At 43.1% G+C, this 24,148-nt stretch overlaps 1 protein-coding gene across 20 annotated transcripts in view; it reads right to left on the bottom strand.

The window, feature by feature from the left end:
* The window catches only part of tcf7l2 (transcription factor 7 like 2), an 88,444-nt gene that overhangs the window by 40,364 nt on the left and 23,932 nt on the right, over window positions 1–24,148 (bottom strand). For 10 of the 20 annotated variants that reach the window (XM_020652094.3, XM_020652095.3, XM_020652100.3 and 7 more), the window contains exons 4-5: window positions 16,889–16,990; window positions 8,937–8,996 (exon numbers count right to left, since the gene is read on the bottom strand). The exons of 3 other annotated variants lie outside the window; for them this stretch is intronic. In XM_020652094.3, the coding sequence (XP_020507750.1) occupies window positions 8,937–8,996; window positions 16,889–16,990 (162 nt within the window). Of the gene's footprint in view, window positions 1–158; window positions 201–8,936; window positions 8,997–16,888; window positions 16,991–24,148 lie in introns of those variants that run through there. 7 more of the 20 variants (XM_065949674.1, XM_020652104.2, XM_020652105.2 and 4 more) reach the window with 3 other exon arrangements.

Below are 24,148 nucleotides of genomic sequence, written 5' to 3'. Positions count from 1 at the left end.
AAAAGAAGAAGTGAGAAAAACGCTCCGCTCCCCAGTCCAACCCCCCCCACCCCCCCCACCCCCCACCCCCTTCAGTCGACGCATCCTTTAGCGGAGCTGAGTGCTGCAAGAGCACGCTGCTGCCGTGCCAAGGTGCCAACTGTGCCAGTCACACTGACCTCCATCTGCAGGCAACTCGATACCATCTCTCCAACCGCCGCGCACTCCTGCTGAATGGGTTCGCTCAGTCACAGTGAAGTCTGAATGCCATTCAAGGCTCCGGCTTGGAATTGTGTTTCGAGTTTGTGTGCTATTGTATTCTTTGTTCACAGCTGCTGTGTAAAAAAAAAAAAAAAAACCTTTATCACTACACTGAATACTAACAGGGTTGTATTGGAGGAATGCACACAGGAATACATTACCGCCAATGTGCAAATCATTCCACTATCAGGCAAATTAGAGCTGATTTTTCACAAGTCTTTATCAATGACCCTCAGAAGAGGGAGGTTGAATTGCTACGGACCAGCTTAAATTACTACTTAGGATGGTCTCTTGCCACGTACTAGGCTTACTATTTTAATAGTATATGTAGGTGTCTGTTTACTCATGTTGTATTCATAAATCCGCCTCCTGCAGGGCATCCGTGTCCACAGAGTGCCCTTGAACATGCCATGAGTAGTCTTTCCTCGCCTCGACTAAAAAGAGACCTGAAAGACAGCTACACACGCTTCCGCACAGTTGGATAAAACAAACCTTAACCACACAACTCAACCTCACCAAAGAACTTGCTTTTTTTCAAAAGATGTTCAGAAGAGTGCTTTTTTTTTTTTTCTTTTCCCCTCTCTCGCTCCTTGTCTTTGCTTTTTCTCTCCCTGGGTAAAACAAATGCATCATTTTCAGTGTAAAAAAAAAAAAAAAGAAAAAAAAAAATCTTTACTCCCTCCTCTCCCTCCCATTGTGCCGTTTCCGTGTATGGAAGAGTTCCCTCCCATTGATTTTCTCCCAGCCAGGGCCCTACCCTATGCGAGCCGCTTCCTCGCTGGTGTCATCTCCTTGTGCCGTTCTGCTTTTAACTGCGTTTTACTCTTGTGGCAAAATGTACAACTGCCAAACTGGCTTTTCGGAGGGGTTATGGGGGTGCAACAGGAGGAAGAGCTGATACATGCACTCAAAAGTTTTGACTATTGATTTTTTTTTTTTCTCGATGCAGATGGAGAAAAAAAGAGAACTGTTCAAAGCTTCAGAGAGCCTTTTTGATCATACCGACGAGCTCGTTGGTTGCATTTTTTTGCTTGTACGGCACAAGAGTTACACTTGTTTGTGCTTTATTATTATTTTGTGTTATTGTTCAGCCTCTGTTTTAGAAGGCTTCTAAAACAGAGTGATCAGCATGCACCTTTATCAAGGCCTGTCGATGTGTTTGCAGCATTCATCTCCTGGAGGAAGTGTTGTTGCAGTGGAGAAAATGGAGCAGATTTGGCCTACAGCGCCGACGCAGACAAACAAATAAAAACTATCAACAAACAATGAGCACCGCAGAGGGGGGAAAAAAAAAACTCATTATGTGCGTCCAAACTAATGACACAACAAATGAGGAAAGGAAGTAATAAAATGTCAAGAATCTCTCTGATATCCAAACACTCAAAACAGGATTTTTAAAATCAAAGGCACAAGTGCAGAAATCCAGAGATGAAGGAGGAAGCTAGCAGGTGTATTTTCCAGCCACTGCGGCTCCTCGTGCACAGCTCCTGCTCCCCACTCTGCCAGCCCCTCTGTGATGAGCGCCTGTGTCCACTGGGGGCTACAATTAGCCCATCAAACTCATTCCAGCCGGGAATCCACACCGCCTCTCCAATCCCCTTTTCTGACTGTGCGAAGCCTCCAAAGAGACAGGCAACTTGTAAGACGAGGGGAGGTAGCCTTTGATGTGCCAGGTTCTGCCCAGGCCTCCCTTTTTGCTCATATCAAGGCTGAGGAGATATAACAATTAAAATGGCGGGTGAGGCGGGCTGACGCAGCAGTACGCAGCTTGTGCAGCTCGTTGTGCCATGTGCTCTCCTGTTCACCTCGCCCTTACAGGGTTCTGGGTGCAGATATGAGTTTTCCAAATGAGGGTGAAGCAAGATTAGTTTTCATGCCAATGCTATAAATCTGTCCTGTGGTTCTTTTTTTTTTTTCTCCCTGGCTTCTGATTGGCTGGCACTGTTTCTGACTGAGTCTGTCAAAAGAACTTTCACAACATTTCCTCGCTTTGGCTCTGTTTTGACTTTAGTTAGAGAATAACTTGTCAATAAATCACAACTAAAATGTATCACAATTATCAATTTATTATTGACTTATTCATTTAGAAAAAAAAAACACAAAGATTTTTTTGGTTGTTTGCCATATGTTATAATTAACTGCTTTTCTGTTCAAATATTATATCAAAATATACAACTTTTTGAAGACGTTGTCTGGACAAATAGGAACTGAAGATCTTTTTTTTTTCATTATTATTATCTGGCATAAAAAAAGATCATCATGTGCAGTCAAGTTATTTTGAAAATGTTCATGACCCCAGCAGTAAGAAGACACTAACGTTATTATTCAAAATATGACTCATACAGGTTGTTTCATTTCGTTTTCTGTGTACATTTTGATCGCTAGATGTCTCCTGTTTTAAATTGGCAATCATGTGTCTTTGGATTGATCCCCTGATCTTGTCTGTGACTTAAGGGGTTGTGTCCAGAACCCGTGCTGGACTCACTCTGGACTCAGTGGTCCAGGTGCTGCTGTGTTATGTTGTGTAAGACACAGCTCCACTTTCTGTCTCTGCTCTGGTGGGGCTCATTGGCACACAGCCAGGTAATTAGACAGCACGGACCACCAGCCCTGAGAGCGAGGCCAACTACCACTACCACATACACACAACTACAAGCACAGATGTTTACAGATCACACACTCCCACCCTGCACACACACACACACACAGACACACACACAGGCCCAGCCCAACACAAGGACTACATTATGTCAAGCAGGATTACAATGACTCCAACCTGACCCGGCGCCGCAGCTGCTCTGCCTCTGGCGTGAGTGTGCCTGAATTTACTGTTTGAGCTAAAAGACAGTACACAGTTTAAACAGGTGTGTACTTATGCAGATGCGCAGCTCAAGCATGTGGTTTGCATTAGTGGCTGCAGTGGAGCCAGAGGGAGCTTTTCTACGGAGCAGGAGTCAGGCCAAACATGTCATTTGGGGTTAGTGATCTATGCAATTTCTATTCCCTGGATTCAGGAAGCAGATATTTCCTGAAAATTCCAACGAAACAAAAAAAGGTGCATGAATGAATTCTACTCAGGGGTACTGTATGCAGATTTCATTTGCATTAATGTCTATTGCAGATAAAGGAAAAGAAACGATAGAAATGTTTTTTTTTTTTTCCATGACTGAAAATTTAAGAGAATTCCTCCCAGAAACAAGGAAAAGAAATCTGACCGATCAATCAACTTTGTTTCCTAGTTAGCTGTTGTCCTCATTCTTTAGTTTTGTTGTGTTTTAAAGGTCTTTCCAACAGCTTTCCAACATCCATCCACAAGTCAAACAGCCCGAAGATGAAATGTCACTCATGAAGCAGATCATTTCAACTGTCTTCAGAGCTGATCCCATCGCTTCCTGTTTTTCTTCACTAATCCCAGCAGGCTTATCGCTCGCTTTGAGTTAGTCGACTGTAAAATCAAAACATCAAGGGCGCAATGATAATTTATTATGGTGATGGGATGATTTCCATAACCGTGAATCTAAGATTGGAGCAGAATAGGTTAGCTTTTTTTTTCATTCTGACATAACCAAACAGTGAGTAGGCATAAAGGCAAAAACAAAACAAAAAGGGAAAGTCATGCTTCAAGAGAGCCGGTGGTATTCTCTCGCTCTCCCTTGTTGGTTACTCCAGATTTTTTTTTTCCAAATAAAGAATCTTGTTCAAAAAAAAAAAAAAAAATGCCATGGATTCCAGAGGATGCCAGTGAGAATCAAGCGAGCTATTCATGCTGCCAGTTGATTTAGGCACGCCTCGCTACACACCAATCAGCCCGGCCCCGGTCCTTTGCCAGCCACTCACTTGTCTGCCATTCCAACACAAGATGGAGACAGTGCCAAAAGTTCCAATTAAAATATCCATTTGTGATGTCTGTGCAGAAAAAAAAAAAGGAGTTTAAAAAAAAAAAAAAAGAAAAAAAAACAAGTAGCAGGCTTTTTCGATAGCGTAGGAGAAAATACAACAAAAGCTGCCAAATTCTGTGGACAAGCCACATACTTAAGAGTTTTCTGTCTACACAAACTAAGTATGAAGTGTGTGTGTGTAGGAAGGATGTGTGTGCAGAAAAGTGAGACAGACAGAGCCGGCGTGTGTGTGTGTGTGTGTATGGGAGTGGGAGCGTCTTGTTATGGAGGAACAGAGCATGTTGCAGATAAGAGGGCGACGGTGTTCAAAGGAAAAGGCAGGCCGGTAAAGTGCGCACCGATTCGACATCATCGCCTCACTGTCCCTTAATGAGCCTGGAGAGGACGTCTGGTGCCCACAAAAACCGGCTCCTGTCTCGCTCCAAATCCGCGCTGCTGGGATTTTTTATTCAAATCTCACGCACAACTGTCACACAGCCAGTCTGGCCGCGCTGTTTATCTTACTCCAGGAGGATGTTAACAAGACAAATGAATGAATAAATACACAAATAATGCGTTTAGGTACTGTTAATAATGTATGAAATGGAAGCTGCTTCCTGACAGTAACGCTGCACGAAGAATTCTTCCCAACTTTGGTGACAGGCTTGTTTATTTTCCTTTCCCAGGATGCAATTGTCTGCATCTTTTGCAAGCGGCGTCTGGCCATTTCAGGGCATCTATAGAAACATCTCAGTGATGAGGGAAAGAGGTTTGACACATTTGACTAGACTTCTCTCGTGAAAAAAAACAAACTAATATAACATCAGGATTGAGCCTCTCTTTTTATCCAAAACCTTGAGTGTGATGATGCTCAAGGAACCCAGGTTTCCTTTTCCCCTCCATTAAAACTACCAGGTTGCTATTTCATGACTGATTTGAGCAGCCTTTTGAACAGGGTCAGTCAAATTGGATTGCGGTTTCATTTTTGAAAGGTTGATAAATAAACAGGAAAGCATGCGAGCATCTGCACAGGTACGGGAAAGAAGTCAAACCGCAGCATCACCTGCCTTAAAAGGAGTGTCCCAAACTTCCAGGACTATTACAAAAAGCAAAACAACAACAACAAAAAACAAAGACGGGGGGGGGGGGGGGGGGGGTAAGCTCAAAGAAAAACAGACTAGGTAGGAAAATAAAGTCTCACATCTAATTCCTTCCCTGGGCCGAGACAAAAGCAGGGCCTGGCACTCAGGCGCTATCGACTACACAGGCTTGGAAGACGGAGAGGAAGAAAAAAAAATAAAAATAAATAACAACAGGCACATCAAACCCGGAGCCAAACAAAATCCAAGGAAAAGTTCAGATAGGTCTTCAGTGGAACCGCCAAGAGGAACCAAATCAAATAAATTGGGGGGTTAGACTTGCTCACGCTGGCCCAACAAACCTGAAAACACAGATTGGAATATACGAGGAAGGTGACAGAGGATGATGCTAAATGACTCACAAAGAAGAGACGGAGTGTGTTTACCTCGGGGGGGGGGGGGGGGGGGACACACTAAAAATTAAAGCCTCCTCTCCTGTTAAAACATGGGTGGGAACAGAAAAGTGAATTCAAGGCGGCTTTAGTGCTCTCTGGAATCACTCAGCATTCCACCGTCTTCAACACACACACACACACACACACACACACACACACACACACACACACACACACACACACACACACACACAGACACACACACACACACACACACACAGACACACACAGAGTTAAAATGTGACTGTGACAGTGTATTCATCCATAACTGAGAATTGTTCTTCAGGGAATTTGGCGGGGCTTCATATTCTCTCCCCCTATCTTTCCCCACTAGTCCCCTCTTCTCTCTCTCTCCCTCTCCGTCTCCGTCTCTCTCCATCTCCCTCTCTCTCTCTCTCTCTCACTTATGCTTACAACTTACAGTCTATATTGCAATTGTGGGATGTTGGACCTCCATGATCTAGATCTCATTTCTGATCTTGACATAAACAAGATGTGTCATGCACTGCATACAGACCAAAAGATCACACAAGACACTAAACCTTATCTTCTCCTCTTCTATTTTTCCGTTTAAGTCGTGTTTTTATTGTAACCTGACAGCTTCACACTTGTTCTTTATTGTGATTGGTCAACTCAAATTCACAAACACAAAAAAAAAAAAAAGCATAGCAATCCAGAAACTTTTCCCAACTTTACAAAAAGCTGTCCATGTGATTGAAACACCCACAGATTGATCTTTTTCATCCCCTTTTTTTCCCCCCGACTAAACAAGTGCACCGACCGTACCTGCAGCCTCTTAAGTCCGTGCGCACACGTGCGAGTGTCAACATCATAACACTCTGGCGCCAAAAGCTACTCTAAAAAAAAATCCGCAGGCCACCCCTGGGATATTAGCTTAATCACTTCAACCCCCTTCGCAAAAGTTCACTTCCAAATTTCTTGGAAAACGAAGCAGACTTTTCTGGGGAAAAACAAAGAGGGTTAGCGCGAGTAATAACATTGTGTTTAATCCGACACAATTTCGCTTCCAACAGCAAAGTGAGAACAGCAAGCCAGGAGAGGACTTATAGGACCAACAAATCAATGCTCCTGCAGATGTGTGTGTTGGCAACGCAGAACAACTGAATCAAACAAAAAGGAGTTTAAAAAAATAAACTATAGCATCTTTAATTTACAAGGTACAAAAGGTTAAACAAAAAGTTTAGTTAAGTTGTCATGTTTTCACTCTGTCTTTCCTCTGCTACCCTCTTTCACCCTTCTCCTTTTTCTCGGTACTTCCCCCTCCTCTTTGGGCTCAAACCTCAGACCCTTCCATACTACTTCTGGAGAAGAAGAAAAATCAAGGTCATGTATCGCCTTACTCCAGCCCGCCTACGTATGGTGAAACCCCCTCAAACCCCTCCTCTTCCAATACACACCTTCCCTTACCAGCATCTCTCACTCCAAATCTCATTCCATCACTGCGGCCAAATCCCCCTTCTCATCCCATCCTCCCTCCTCCCCCATTTATGTTTCTTCCCTCCCCTCTTCTCCCTCGCTCCCACCCTTCCTGTGCCCTCAGCCCAGTGCTAATTGGTAAATCTGTTGAACCATGCCAGCCGTAACAATAAGACACCTGGAGTTCTGTCAAAACAAGTTTCCCTGTGAAACGGCCTCCAGTGTTAATACAGTAGCGTAGGAAGCTGCTGAGTGTGTTGTCGCTCACGAGGCCGGCTGCAGAACGGAGCCAGTAATTCTGTTATCTCGGGAGACTCATCACAAATAAGATTATTTATCAATATCACCTCTGAGCCTTGACCAAAGATCACCACACATGTTTTTCCTAAAGCTCCCCGGCCACTCCTCACCGGCCTGCAAGTCGAATTTCCAGGTTAAATGAGTTCATGCCGTTGTATGTAAACATATGAAACTTCTAACCCGGCCTGACCTAGCTCTGACTGCCTGTCATCCAAAACTGAAGTCGCACCCATAGACGCAAGCATACTACAGACACGCTGGTGTAGACAAAGGTGTGTTTGTAAGACACACATGCAGGAAGACAGACACACCCTACAGCAATCCTGCCAGACCTTGTCAAACAAGTTCTAGCAAAGGCACTTGTATAAGAGAGAGAGAGGGGGGGGGGGGGGGGGGGCAGGCAGCGAGTTGACATGGGGAGAGGAATGTTGTTGTTTTTATGCTCCTTATTCTTCCTAATAGACTACACCATCGTATTAATAGCTGTTTGCACAATCAAGAATGATTTACCTTCTTCCCTTCTTCCTTTCTTACTTCCTTTTTTTTTCTCTTCCTTTCAAGGACTTTTATTATTTGCTGGCAACAAAGGCCCTGCAGAGTGTGCAAAATCAACAAGCAATTGATTAGTCAAACATTTCAAGTAGGCAATCCACAGAGCCGTGGTCCCCTCCGAGGAGATTAATAAGTCATCCTCTGAGCTTCGTAATGCGTCTTCCCGCCTGCCTGGCAAACCAAAAAAACAAGACTTACTGATGTCCTCAGCACGTAGGCTCTTCGGGTAAAATCAACACTTACTTTGCATTTAGGTTCCACTTTCTCAAAGTTATGCAAGGGAGAGCTTTAGGACAAAGACAGGAGGAAAAGCGGTCTACTTTGAATGAGAGAAAGAAGTGCAGTTTTATTTCACTTTCAGGTTGAGTCTGATTGAATCTAAATCTTAAACCAGCTGACACAAACAGGGTATCTTACTCCATCTATCTCTATGTTATGGGTTCAGAACCAGATGCTGCCAATATAGAAGAGAACTCTCTTCAAAACAGTCTCGTCTCTTGCTGTTGGATTGCGGGCTAATGCAAACCAAATAAAACCGCAATGACTCTCCCAGAGCTAAACCAGAAACAGAGACCAGTTAGGCACGGGATAAATAAAAACAAACAGAATGCATCACACACAAAATGAAGCTTCAAGAAGTTGAACAAAGCTGAACAAGAAAAACACCATCACGAAGCTGGACGATCTCTGTTTGGGAGCACGCACATCAAAAGTATGTCAAAAATCTCTCCCTCTACATATACAGCCCATCATCTGGATTGGCATTTAGACATTGTAAGAAAGCACACAAAGCAGCAGCTCTGAATTAAAAGCACAAAGCACAGACAACAAAGCAGGATTATCAGCATCATCACCAGGATTTAGTTTTTTTTTTGTTTTGTTTTTTTTCATTCATTATTTCTTGCTTTTCAATCATCAATTGTCAGGTGTTAATTTGCGTGTAGAATCAACCAAAAAATCTAACAAGATATTTTTGGAATTCAAAGGTCTCTCACCAAATGAAATTGGTGAAGGCTCAGATCTGACTGTCCGGGGAATTCCCAGCAGAAGGACCCCTGAAAGGCAAAGATGGATGTTCCCAAGTCACACAATTATATCAGCTCTACTTCACTTCTTATCACACATACACACACACATCTGCACACAATCCCAGCCGGTCAGGATTTATGCAAAGGAAACATGTTCTCCCTGGAAATAATGCATCCCTTGGCTTTTTAGTTATTTAAACTACTACCTCCTCTGCTGGCTCAGCTCTCTCCCGGGTGCGTGTTCGGCCCCATTATTGCTAATTTTACACAGAGAGAACAGGCTCTGCTCTGGTTACATGACTGTTGGTACTGGCTGGCTGGTTGTTAAAACAATGTTTCATTTTGGAAGAACATTTAAGCTCCTAAGCATTTACACCTTCACAGATATTCAGCTGGTCTAGGGAGCCAGGGTCATCACTACTGAGCTCAATATCTGTAACTGCAAAGGTAGCATGGCCAAGCGAAGAAGACTTATTTTCTTTAACTGAAATTAGAAAGTAATATGTTGATTTTTTTATTTTTTTTTTTACAATTTCCTATGCTGGCTAGAGAATGTTTGATACAAATCTTCCTTCCTGATACATATTCCTGATACAGTACCTTGTTACAGGTACCTACTGAATACCCCTCCTATGCCGGTGCAGCAAAAAAAGAAAAGAGAAGCAACTTCTATTCGCTATATTATTTTAACAACTGTATACAATTACCTAGTATGGATGTAATATGATAGCAACCATTGTTGTATGGCCTCCCTCAATACACTCAAGGAACCCTGCCTTAAAAAGAAGCTAATCAGCTTAATCTAAAGTTAGCTAACATTAGCGACAGGCTAGCTATCTAGTAGAAAGATGGAAAGCTAAAATGTAACTGCTTTAGTTTAAATTATCTTATCTTAAAATAAAAACAAGCACAGCACTTAAATGGTTTCACACTTTTTTGCTCACATTTTGCTAGCTTTGACTACACTCTTGTACAGAGCCACACTGTTGTTGTTTGCTAATGTTGCATGATAGTCGACCTGAAGCTTGTTATTTGCCACTCTTGTGTCAGCCATGATAAATATTATTTGTGTAGCTTTTGATTTTGTTGAAGAAGAAATAAGTCTTTTTTTTTTTTTTTTTTTTTTTTGGCAGGACACTTTATTATGGTTTGAATTTTGGGAATAGACGGGGAACCGGATGATACCTTGTATCTGCTTTTAATACTGCATCCGAGGTATTTCAGACATTGGTATCAGAACAACTCTAGAGCTGACTACAGGTCCCCAGTGCAGTGATTCTTTTATATTTTTCTCACTTCACTGTGTTCTAAAATTGAAATTGTGACCTGCCAAGTCTTACTAGCTGTTCAAATACAAGATTCTTCAGAGGATAAGGCATTCAGAGGTTAACTTGGCACATTTGTATCTACTGCCCCTAAGAGCAAAAACTCAGATCTCACATCTCCCTGAAAGATTTCAGGAGATGATAGAGGACAGGAAAGGAAAAAAGAGGAAAAAATAGGGAAAGGGAGTTATTGATTTCCTAAAGAAGAAAGGACATGCTAGTAGAAAGTCTCAGAACATGCACAGAAAGGCAACAGGGCCTGTGGTTTACAAAAGGGCTCCAAAAGCTACTGTGCCGGTCGCTTTCTCTGCACAGAGATCGCTGGGTTCTATTTGTACTTGTGCTTGACCCCGAGGCCAGCCAGATAACTTCTCCAACAGTGAACACTGTGGTTATTGGCGAAACACACACACATACACACACTAACAAATACACATATGTATTATCCTTTTAAATGTGCATGTTCAACATAGAGTCACATGTTCCCTGGGGTATCTTAAGTTCAGCTGGGTTATACAACGGTCAAATACCACAGCAAGGAAAATATACGACTATTTCCCTGGAGCTACTAACAAAGACACACACACAGACACAATACAACAAACTGCTATTCACTTTGCCTACAATCACATGCTATGGAGAGGTTCCATAACTGCGTTTTCTGCATATTAAGTCTACAAATATGACCAAGCATGTGCAAAATGCGGCATTTTGATTCCTGGCCAAACGGCCCTTCCTGGCATTTTAAATCTACCTTTACTTTGAAAGGCTCAGGTTTTCTGTTAAGTCAGTAAAGAAGCAATAAGACTCTTCAGTCGCTGTTGTGGTATTGTTGCTGACTAAGCAGCCAACACTGAGCGGATTGTCTGAGGGAACAAGCGGCAGGCCAGACTGCCGGACAAAGACTGAGGTACTCTCATTTTCATTGTCACAGTTCCCGGGACTGACGCCACGTCTCGACTGGGCCTTGGATTTTGGCCCCGATCTGATGATGCAAGCGTGACCCCTTGAAGAAAAGTCTTGTCTTGAAGACAGAGAGTGACAGTCTGTCTTCAGACATGACACAAGGGTCTCTATCTGAGGTCTGGATTACATATGGGCATGGATGATAAACAAAAGTAAATTGAGATGTATATGTTTTTTAGGAGGAATTTAATCAAGAAATCCATTAAACATAATAGTCAAAAGTCAAAAATCGCCCAATCCTGGACTATATAATCCTACTCTGCCTCTGGTATTGGCTCATATGTGGTATCCATATTGGCAAGTATGCCCCTCAATGCACCAAATCGGTATCAGAAAACTATCCGAAAATATCTTAGGAAATAGTGACCAAAACATTACTGAACACTGAGATATGAGCTCTCTCTTGCTGAAAATGTTAAAGGTGGTTTTGGAGGCAACATGCTCAGAAAGAAGACAAAATAGGGGGTCGGAGGTTATGGAGAAAAGGGTATAAAAAGAAGACAGCAAGAGCTGTTGAAGGTTGACATAAGGCAGAAAAAGCCTCCGAGGTAAAACGTGTGGACAGTGTGTGTGGGTGGTGCTCGCTGACCATGGGGTCGCTCATTAACAGCTGAGGAGGCCAGGCATCCCAGAGTTCTGGGCAATTGTCTGGCTAACCCAGGTGCATGGCCTATTCAGACCACAGGAAGCCCCCTTTATCCCCATTCCTACAAACCGAACAGAGAAGCGGTCAAGGAGGGTGAATGTGATCGCGCCTGTCTTTTCTAACACAAACTGAGAGGTGCAGAATTGTTGGGATCCACAGAGTCATTGTGGCATGTGTTTTCACTTCTAATGGAGTTTTTTTGGTTTTGTTTTTTAACAATATCAAAAAAACACGTCAGCTCCTTTCACACAACCTCTTTCCAGCACACACTCTTCAGAGAAACAAGGGAGCCTGAATGGTATGAAATACGCATGTTCAGGAGTTGTAAAAAGGCTCAGGTGGGAGGTCTTACAGGCAATAAAAATGGCCAGATTCCATCACTTCCTCCACACTAATTACCATACACTTGGAGCAAGTGCCCTCCCTCTCTTCTTCCCTGAGCCCATGCTTCACTACCTCTGACACACACACACAAGCACACCGTGAGGGGCAGTTGGGAAATAGTTAACACTCCAGCCGTCCCCTGCTGCCAGTGAAAGCCCACAAAACAATGGAGACATTGTTCGAGCGGGGCTAGGCTCTAGACTCTAAGGCTGTATGCGTGTGTGTGTGTGTGTGTGTGTGTGTGTGTGTGTGTGTGTGTGTGTGTGTGTTTTTGTATGTGTATGTGCACGTGAATGTCAAGAAAGTAGTTTTTGTGTATATGCTCTTAACATTTGCATGTTTCTGCCCCAATTCCTCGAATGGCAAATGAAGAAAAATAAGTAAATGAGTAAAAAATACTTATAAACTTAAGTTTAGAGGTTTGATTGTTAACTTGAGATGGACAAGTTTGCCTGATAGTGAAATTTTTTTTTAATCACATAACTGTAAAAAGGATGATTCACTACCTTTCGATCAAATTCTGTCATAAAATTAGCGACATAAGCCGTGATTGCACTGTAGTTGATGCTAACCATACACACGTGTCATAATGAATTGTGTTATTTGTGTTTCTAGGTGAATTCACGAATCACTTTCTTCATAACAGAAATGAGCTCGTGGCAAAACACCAAAAAGGAAACCCACAAACCGCTAACTCCATTTGTCCACCATCTTGAAGCCACTTCCCTGTTCCAAACTATTCTCAAAAACTCTCCCGAGTCCACAATGTCAAACACATCACCATAATAGCAAAGCTGACAAGGCAGATACTGTTTATAATCTTTCCCTCGAGGGCTGTGTGAGGCACGAAAAATATATATTTCTTCGGGTCTATCCCTCAAAAAAAAAAATACACTTCAATCGGGGGGGGGATAAATATTGAATAACTTTCAGCCAATGGCTTAAAAGTTCAGCGGCGGCAGGTTTTGTGGCTGCCTGCGGCGCGGTCAGGCACTTCAAAAGGGTCCTGCGTGGCCCCCTTTGAGGGGCATGGTAAACAGGGGCATACAGCGTGCCCCCAGACAGACCGGCCTGCGTGAGGTCACTTCCTCTTCTCTTGCCCACTCTTCAACCTCGCCACATCGCATGAGACCTTGCTGCCTGCATCTCCGTCCCTGTCCATCTCTCCTCCTCCTCCCTCCATCTGTCTACTCAGCCATAACTTTCTACTAAGCATTATCAACAGACGTCTTTATCTTTCCTATAATCTATCACTGTCTTCTTTAGTTTTTTTTTTTTTTACTGTCCCAGGTTCACTCAGGCTTCAGATCACTGCTATCTAGCAGGCCAATCGGTGGCTTCTTATCACTGAAAATGTAGCCTGCGAGCACTCCAGGCAGGAAGAGGTCAAGGTGTCTCTCTGCATTTGCAAACAAAAAGAAACTACTGTTTACAGCCCAATGCATTGATAAGGGGACCATGTCCAGGAACATGCAGGCCGACATCATGGAATAAAAAAAAAAAAAAAAAAAAAGACGAGAAAAGGGAAGCTTGACTGATTGAGTGACATTAGCAGGAGACAGCGTAGGGTTATCATCGACATTCAGGATTGCTGTCCAAAGTTATCCGTCTTCTCTGTATGTACAACAGCAACTATGATGCAAACCAGGGAAACATTCAATCACACGTCCCCTCACAGTCAGAGGTGGATGCTGGAGCAGGAGGGTAGCAAGCAACAATACAAGCTGCATTTCACATTCAATTTTATCAACCGGTGCTAACAGGGAGTTGTGTGGCTATGGAGCGGTGCTGCAATGCCTCTGATCTCACCAGCCAGTGTGTTCCATCAAACAGATCCCACTAAAGGGCTGGGCAACACGAGCAGCCATATTACAATAGATGTTGTGATATTGATCCACGTCTGCACTAACAACAGTATTTGTTTAATCGTGCCTTCTTAGAGCTAAAGAAAGTGTAAGATACTCAGTGTTTATCGTCAAATCCAGATGTTTTCTGGCTCCTGCAAAGACACCTTACATAGTATTTTAAATCTGCTCTTGTGACATAAAAGACATTGTCATCTGCCCAACTTTATTTTACACTGTTGCTTGTTCAAAGGCATGCTGTGCCTAAAATGTAACTAAAACCCAATGAGCAGCAGCATAGCATTGTGACGAAAGAATTGATATATGCTTACTATATTTATTAAACTAACCATTGTAACAGAGGATTTGATCCTTTTTCTGTTTTTCTGTTACTGCTATGTCATTAAAGAATTGCTGTAATCATCATATTTTGTGTTAAAATGTAGATATGTGGATACAGTACCCTGCACATATTATTGTACTATATGTATACAGGCAGGTGCCACAGGGTGTTTTGTTTTATTTTGTTATATGTATTTTTGTTGGTACGTGTCTACATGTGAGCAAAGACTAATAAAAAAAAATTGATCACAAGAAAAAAAAAAAAAAAAACACATGTTGTTCAAAACACATTGTTGCTCTTTATTCTGCACTTCAGTCACTCCATTGTGTTGTTTAAAGTAGGTCTGCACTTCAGCAATGTGCAAGCTTATTTTTTCCATCTGTCTGGTTGTCCATCTTTGTTGTTTCAAGTTTGTTTTTTGCCCCACAGCCAGTTTCGGTTTTGTGATGAGATGCTGGTGTTTGTTCAAAGACTGTGAGTGTTGCACGTCTGACTGTTTGTATTACAAAGCTCTGACTGAGTATATTGTGAAATAAAAGATGCTTGAATGTCTTTTTTTTCCACTTTTTTTTTTTTTTACAAACATAAACCTACACGGACGGACAAAAGTGTTGTTTGTTATAATCAAAGATCATTTTAGCACCCAACTCGTCATAGGGCAGTTTTATTTGAAAAATATTCAAACGCATACATAAACTGTGCCATGACTTCACTTATGCTTTCTAAAAAGTTGGAGAATTACACGTCAGCACTGTCTCTAACCTTTAAAAGTGAATTATATAGCAGGAGTTGAGGTGGATGTGAGGTGGGAAGTATTTACAGCCACATGACTCATATAAGGATAAAACCTCTCAAGTATTTACCTGCAGCTTTTTTTGCTGCCTACAACCAGTTTAATGACTTCATAGGAGTTGGGACGCTTTTCTCAGCATCTCCTAAAATAACAGAGTACCAAGAGGCCCCTGAACTCTTTGGTATAAAAATAACAGCAGCATTACAGAGAACGATACGGAGAGCCTATGCTGGGCTTGATGTTTTTTTGTTTTGTTTTGTTTTGTTTTTTCAAAATAACACTGTCATCTCTATCTTTTTGTCTTTAAACACAACTTCTGACAAGGTTTCTGCTTCAAATAAACAGCCTTGTCGACTCCTGCTATTTTAAGACGTGCTTAACTTAAACGGGCAGAATACCAAGGAGGCCGAGGCTTGCCAATTTTTGAGTAACTGCTCGGGATGGTATTTATTACAGCCCATAAAAGTAACTGAAGTGATCAAATGTCAAATGTGACTCAGAGGGACGCTGTGTCTCTTGACAGTGTAATTTGTGTGATAAAAAATCATCGCCACCTCCCCGTGTGAGCTGCAGAGCCATGGAGACTACTAACAGTGTTGTTGCAGATAAACAAAAAGGGTCAAGCCGTGTATTATTAGCTTGTGTACTGAACTGTTGCTTTAGGTGATATTGTATTCATGAGCATACAAACCAGAAGGCTTCTCAGTGTGAAACATGTACTTTTTTTTAATTTTAATTCCCAGAACAATATGTAGAAGACTCCAAAGTAACAAATGTGCCGATATTAGCCGATGGGCATTCATGATCACCTCACTAATTCTGCTCAAACCCCACTCTAATTGATTTTCCTGGCTCGCTAACCCTGTGACCACACAAGTACACCTCCCTATGTTCAACCTTTCGCTGACCTCCTGAAAAGTTGATGCCTTTGTCGAACTGCTAAGTTCAAGCGCTCACTCCGGAGCTGCTGTAGCCTCTCAGATATCGACAAGCCTGGGGTGGACGCTCTTGTTATGTGCACGCACTCACTCTCTCCACATGCCCCTATCGCCGTCCAGCCAACTCCTGACGACTCCTCCAACTCAGTGGATAGGGTAATCAATGCTGTAGGAACGCCCACACCTCGCTCAGAGACGGCACGCTAGCAGCCAAGCATTATCTCATTCTTGTGAAAAAGTTGTCAACATGAGATGAGCGCTCCATTATCATCCAGCTTGGTAAAACTGGGATTAGGGTTATCGTTGTCTCTAGGATAACATGTGGCAAGCCTGTCCAAAGAACAACTGCTGCACCTGAATCCCGGGCCATTAACTCCATGCAACTTACTGAGAGAGAAAAATCTTGCAATCATCCAAACGTTTAATATGCACGCACAAAAGAGCAACACTGTCTGGAATGGTTTGTGACTATGGTTTAAGGGTAAATGCAAACAAATATGCATTATTCCAGCCAACACAACCATTCATGGGGAATACGGGAGTTCTTTAACACTGAGGATGTTTTCAGGGTGGAAGGAAGAAGGAAAAAGCGGGGTTTATTTGTCTTTCTGTCATGAAGAAAAGGGAGAAGAAGAGCTTGGGAGAAAGAGGAAAAGTACCGAGCGGAGTTTGTTACTTACAACGATGTGTGCCGGTGATGGGGACCTGGCATCTTTAAGTGCTTGTCTACTTTGAAGACCTCCTTGTTGAACATCTAGCAGGGGCCATTTCATCTGTAGGTACTGAATGGCAGAAAAGGAAACAGAATGGAAAGAAAGAAAAACAAAACATGTTAACAATGCAGAAACCAAAAACCAAAAAAGGAACAAATTAAAAGTAAGACAAAAAGAAAAAAAAAAGGGGGGGGAGACAACATTTCTTGACGGGTGTACGGGTGTGGAAATCAAAAACATGGAGAAGCAAACAAAGATCTAAAAGCAGATGGAGGATGAGGTGAGGATGGCCTCGAGCATGCATCTGAGAGTCCAGCAGGAGAGCACATTGTTGTGTAAGCCAAATACACAGCACAATAACTCTTCCTTTTTATTGTCAAGTTTTTATAGTGTTCGAAATAAAACATGTACCATATATCATTTTTTAGTTTTAGTTTTTTTTTCCCTTTCAGTCGCTTACTTGGAATTCCATTATGTCACTTATTCTGAGTTCGGGGAGGGCAGAGGTTAAGGGTAGTACTGTACACGGCTCATGGCTTTAGTATGACCTAATGTCATAAATGTGACTGTTGTCAAACTTTTATTGGAACCCATAAAGAGGTTAAAGCGTGGCGTCTCACCACGCTCCTCTGGAAGGGTAGACCTCCTGTCTGCTTTCATAAATGATTGACTTGGCCTCTATCAGAAGTCTCCCTCTCTTTCTCCCACTCTTGCTCTCACGCACACACAAACACACACACACACACACACACACACACACACACAGTAGGGAAACAAGATAAGCAGAAACAAGGAGTCATGAGAAACATCTGTGAGATATAAACTGGGTGGAGTCCTTTTCATTTGATGACAAGTGCTGTGTTTACTGTTCTACCTGGAATGGTTTACCTTGCATCTCTTCCTTGTTCTCTTCTTCATGTACTCAGTCACACAATGAAAAAAAATGATGTTTGCTTTTGTAAAAGAATACTTTGCAAAGACTCAAATAAATATAAAAATATGTGTCCAGTTCTCTGTAGCTATTGACTTGCTTGGCTTTGGCATTGGTGCAGGGAGTGGTTATCAATGTCACAGCCACCTTGCATTGGGAAAAGGGGGCATATTAGCTCAAGCCTTTGGAATGGGTGGTGTAGTCAGAGGTGAAGGGCCTTGACTTTATGAAAACTGGCAACTACTGACAAATGGACACGCAACTAACAAGCATTGGCTTCAATCATAAAGTCAACTATTCACCTGGGGGATCGTTTTTTTGGCAGATTTGAATGCAATGAAAATGAGTTCAATTTTAGAAAATCTTAAGTTAACTAATACAACCGATTTGTCACACAGAAACAAATATAAAAACAGGAACTAAAGGCTTCATAATACCAATGAGGAAAAAGGACTCATTGAGAAACCTTTGTGGAAAACATATTTCAACCTAAAGGACGAGTCATTAAAAGTAAGACAGGCTGAGCTCTTCACTTCCAGAGGCTGCCAAAGTAGAAACCAGATATCCCCCAAATACAGCCTTCTTCATTTTGGCATAAACATTCCATTATTGCAGGAAATATAAACCTCTGAGTGGCTTTTTGAGGTATCCCAATGTGCAAATCCCAAACATTAGGTTGTTGCTTCACTTTAGGATAGCATCTGAATCACATTGAACTACATTTCATGTATGAATGATCATGTGCTTCTGTACAATAATGCTGGCTTTCTACTAGCAGTAGTGTGGAGATACAGGTACATTAGATTTCTTTGTCCTGCAATCCAGCAAGGGTGGCCGCTAGTTTGTATGCAAGTCTCAGGGCTTGTGTGTGTGTGTGTGTGTGTGTGTGTGTTAGATCCACATGTGTGTCAGAGATGGTCAGAGAGTGAGTGTGTCACGACCCTTCCTGAGACTGTGTCTAAATCAGTGGTAATTAGCGAAGAGTTCACTGTGGGGTGCCTGCCAGTGGTAGACGCTGGAGGGAGTTATTGACTCCATGTCCTCGGTTACAGCCCCTGCAAGGGAAAAAAAAACGTTTGCTGCCTGGTGTTTCTCCACAACTACTACTCATTTATGACCCCTAGACAGCTTTAACTACTTAAAAAACTGGGTTTGTTTATGCTTGTTTGTATGTCCTGAGAGTGGAAAAAGGAAAGGTTGTAAAAACTCCAGAGTAGAGGTCTTGTGCGTTTTTATGGACCCCCCACACTGGGTATTAATTGCCATGAAGGGGGGGGGGGGGGGGGAGTGTTGTAAAAGAGGAGGAAAAGAGTGACAGGGTTGCTGTCATCTATGAGGTAATTCAAGACAGTATCCATGGGTGCCCACAAGAGTCTAGAAGACGCTGGAGAGAAAGGGGGTCAAATTGTGAATCCAGTCATGGGAAAGTTCTGCCGTATAGCCTGCGCATATGCACACATGCTCACATGCAAGTATTCGACCACAGCTGCAGCCGGACGAGGGGTCGAACAAGAGGACATTCTGAGTGAGTGGGTAAGGAGCGTGAAGGTGACACCCCCTTAGTGTGGCAGTGGGGTAGAGAGAGAGAGAGAGAGAGAGACACTGAAATACGACATGGAGAGGGAGGGCGTCGCAGCGCATGCCCTGACAAGTGGCTCCACTTCAGCCTCGCTATTGCAAATGTTCTCACACACTAATCTCTCCTGCAGGTTTTACAAGCATGCCAAGGAAAACGGAGCCCTGGCAAGCGTCGTGCTTTCCGACCCCCCCCCCCCCAACCCAACCCAACCCCCCTTGCCTCCTTCCTCTTTCGCTCCAACCCACCCAGCCTGCCCTGCTAACGGACGCACCGCCTGGGCTCGAGTAGGCCGTGACCTCTGACCCCTTCTCGGCTGCTCCAAGCCCCTCCCTGTTACCCACTCTGCGACCTGAAAACTCTCCTGCTATGAGGGGGCCCCCCGGGTAACTCAAGAGCCATTCTGATGTGACAAATTGCTCCGGAGTTCCAGGATAACTCTCTCTTCTCCTCTGTCCCTCTTCCTGCCCTCCTCCTATACACAAACACACACACACACACACACACACACACACACACACACACACACACACACACACACACACACACACACACACACACACACACACACATACACACAAACACTAAGCACCCCCCCTCCTACCCCTGCAAGAGACCCAAACCCTCTAAGAGCCACTCAGTGGTTGTGCCTCAGCTACGGGTTGTGCAGCAGACGGCTTTTCCTTCTCTCCTCTCTCTTTCACCCCACTATTCCCCCTCTCAGTTCCCTCCTCCCCGCCCCCCCCCCCACCCCCCTACCCTGCACCCCTCCTCGCCCAGCCAGCCCTACAATGGGCGCTGAATGACTCAATTGTCTCTGATGAAGTGAACGACAAGGGAGTCCTCTAAATCCTTACAGAGAGATGAACTCACTCCCACTGTCCCGATTTTTACCCGTCCGCTGCTGCTTTCCCAAAGTCAAGAAGAGGGGTTGATGGTCCAGGACTGGGGGGTCATTTGTAAGGGCTATGAAAACTATATATTTAATTATAATTATTGCAAACATCATTTATCCTTTTAAGAGATGTCCTCCTGATTCAAGTATTTTCTCTCCTGAAACCAATTCCAATAACTACAATTGATAAGCAACACTGAGGAACTCTTGGATAGCCTTGTTATATATAGTGTACTAAAGTGATTGCTGTCATTTTGCTATCTTTAACAAACATGTAACACCTCAGCAGTCCCATGTACTTTTTGTTTTTAATGGTAAAGGGATGTACATAAAACCTCATCTGAAGGGGACAAACTAATCTCAGTATGTCATCATCACGTTGATAGATTACTCATTGATACCTCACGCAGCATTCAAGACAGTATTGGTTGACACAGATGCTGGCATCGGTATCATAACAACTGTAACAGGTTTTGATTTTGAATTGACTACTGAACAGGTGTGGCATAAGTTTCCCAAACCCCAAATGATTTCTTGTGTGATCAAATATTTAAGTGTTCCACTTGTGTATAAAAGACGCAGTATCGAAGCACGTTGGCTGCGTGACAACTGTCTAATTATCTGTGGAGGAATAATCTGCTCCCTGTTTCACCAGTGTGTCTCTTACATGTACTGCTGTATGTTCAAGTGAGCTCATTCCACTTGCATTCTGGACCAATCACACCTTTGAGAGTGAATGCTTCTACACAAAGGTTTGGCATGTTATGAACTACATGAATGTTAACCTAGATCCGCGCTGCTTGTCACCGCAGAAAAAAACAAAACAAGCTGGGGCCCTGGTCCTGGTGTCACAGCTCATGGCAGAGGGGAAGTAGACTAGAAGCAAAACGGGGGTCATCCTGAGTCCCTAACACATTATCCTCACGTCTACAGCCCGGCTTCCACCAATGTTTTTACTAATTCAACAAGCTGGCAGTGAGGCAATTTGGCTTAAAACACTCCTTCCTGGTACCAGAGCTTAACTCTGACCCTCCCAAAAATAAACCATCTTTTTCCACATCCTATCAAACATTAAACAAAAGTCAATACTTGCTATTGACAAAGAACAGGGGGGGGGGGGGGGAGAGAAGTCTTACTCATAAATGTTTTAGTGTGTATGACCGACACGGAAAGTGCAGGATTCTTCTGCTTGTTTCTGGTCAACAAACCAGCTTTTTTTTTATTTTTTTCCATCAAGCCCCCATCTGATGTGTTTATCACACGCGGCCCGGCGACTGGAACAGCAGCCGCCGCACGGCTTGTTCGTTTTGTTTTGGATTAAGAGCAGAGGGCTTCGGACCAATCAAACAAACGGGGCTGCTTATGTGCCAAACACTGCAGCTCCCAAACACTGGTCCAATGGGCAGATGATGAGGAGCACTGGGGCTCCATCGAGCATTCCAGCCATGTGGGCGATGTGAGAAAGAAGCGAGGGCCACAGAAAGAGAGACACGCAGCAGCTTGGGTTTAGAGTCAGCATATGGATGTTGGGTGTTGCTCTAGAGAGTCCAGCAGACTTTTGACCCATCTGTGGCAGCCTCATTTTGCAGACATCACACAGCTCTACCCAGGCGTTAAAGGCATTTGCATACAGCTAACAAAATGTACATTTACAGTGACCCGCTCCTGACATACTTAACGTGCTTACCCACTCGTTCACACCTGAGCAACAAGGCTCACCCACATTTGAACATCCTCCGGTCGACAGGCCCAGCACCTCCTCTGGGAGAGCGCTCAGAGATGGGATTGACAGCTTGCAGATTATACCAATCAGAGCGCTACTATAAAGAGCTTTATTTAAGTCTGAAATGATCAAGGCTAGTAAGAGGAGCCTATTCAAAGCTCTGAAAGTAAACTGCACAGAGCTTAAAAGATTAGTCCCTCCAGTTTGACTACAATTTTATCCCTTTAAAAACAAGTGCTGAGCATATTGTCTTGATCTGTTGCGGATATTGCCAACAGTTTTTGTCCTTACTTGCAAGTTCAAGAGACGATGCAAACAAGTGCTTATACAAACACAGAGTTTGTTAAGCGAAGGACAGTAATTTACTCAAATTAGGGAGCGGAGAAGCTTAATTTACCAGAGACCCTGGTAATGAAAGTCCCTCTGGACTAAAATGAAATTAAGTGCCAACTCAGCTGAATGATACATTGACACTCTAGAAGTAGCGAGAGTAATACTGGTCAAACCTGAGAGAAAGTTAGCAAAACCAGAGGGCCCATCATGGCTTCTTCAGTTCTACTAATGCACATTTTATGAGTAAATATTAAAGAAAAAAACACCCCACCTGCTCTGATAGCCAGAGGCATTTTGCAACCAGGAAAATAAAAGTAGAATGTGGGAAGGCCTGGGGTTTGTGTGCCCTGGGGCAGGAAAGGGTCCGCTGGGCCCATATTTACTCCAAAGCCAGAACCGCTTGGGGGTTCCACTGGCCCCAACAGCACTGGGGCTGCCGACCTGATCCAAAACCTCCCCTTCCACCTCCTACCCCCACTGCAAACACTACACTTAAAACTCCTCGCCTCTTTGTCTTGCAGAACAACTATAGCTGACAATTCCATCGGTAAGAATTTCTTCACATTGGGAACGTACACATGACCTCTTCTTCCAATCATCCCAACTCAGAATTGACTTGCTCCCTAAAATTAGGCAGTGAAAACAGGATTATAAAACTATGATTGTCTAAAATATCTCAGAAAGTATTATATTCTTGGCAAAAAAGGACACGTTTGCTTGTCTTCAACTGATCAGTTTGGGGTCCTTTTTTTTTTAGACTTATTTCCAAAGCATTTCACTTTTATCTGGCCAGTTTTGAAAGTAAAATTGGCTTTCTTTAACATTGGTTCAAGAGATAAGTATGGCTTTTCTTTGACACTGTTTGCTTTTCAAGTGTGGACAAAAAGTCCTGTTCAAACACCAGCTGACTGACGGAAATGTTTCCAAGGATTGCGCAATGCAGACTTGACACATTTTTTTCTTCCATAATAAAAAGAATACAAAATTATCCCGTAGTCAGAAGTTAAGCACAAATGAAGCTCCCCTGTGCTCCCATAATTGAAGCACTTCATCAACTGTATTGGATAATGCTAGACAGTAACAAGAATTACACACCTGGAATCACAAAGTGTGTTCTCAAAGGAAGTGTGAGGGTGACATAATTACAGTCCACATCACACCAACTTCTCAACAAGCCTAAGAAAGTAAACAGTGTTCCACTTCTGACTTTTGCACCCCCTCCCCCTTTCCCACTGTCCCTCTCCCTGTGTCATTAAGAGTATCTCTTGGCTGCTCTATAAATATTGTGGCAGGGTGGGTGAAGGCCAGCAGGAGCTGGCTGGTCTTCCATCAGCCCTGCTAATGAACAGGCGCTCTGGCACCTTTAGCACCAGGCCCTGCTGCAGAATGCTTCTGCTTTCAGGCGCTTCTCCTGCTTCACGGTGCTACACTTGCTGTTCTTCCATCTGAACGATGCGATCTATTTTTTTTTTCTTTTTCTTTCTGACATTAATGGAACTTGAATCTTGATATGCTTCTGTAATCACCAGGGTAACAAACTTGAGTTTGTATTTGCCTACGTGTTCTTCCCCCGCCTCTGTTACTGTTATTATCACAGTTGATTTAACCAACAGAGTGGGTGTATTCACCAATATTCTTCAGTCTAATTCTTTTTCAAGTTTTAATCAGCTGTTCCATTAATAGTACCATTACCCACTGGGACAATAGTTAATCTTGTCTTATCGTATTAAAAAAAACTTTCAGCATTGCCTTAAATGCAGAATCAGGAT

Source organism: Labrus bergylta, chromosome 21, assembly GCF_963930695.1.
Source record: "Labrus bergylta chromosome 21, fLabBer1.1, whole genome shotgun sequence".
In the NCBI taxonomy this organism is placed as follows: Eukaryota; Metazoa; Chordata; class Actinopteri; order Labriformes; family Labridae; genus Labrus; species Labrus bergylta.
This window is presented reverse-complemented; position numbering and strand designations above follow the sequence as displayed.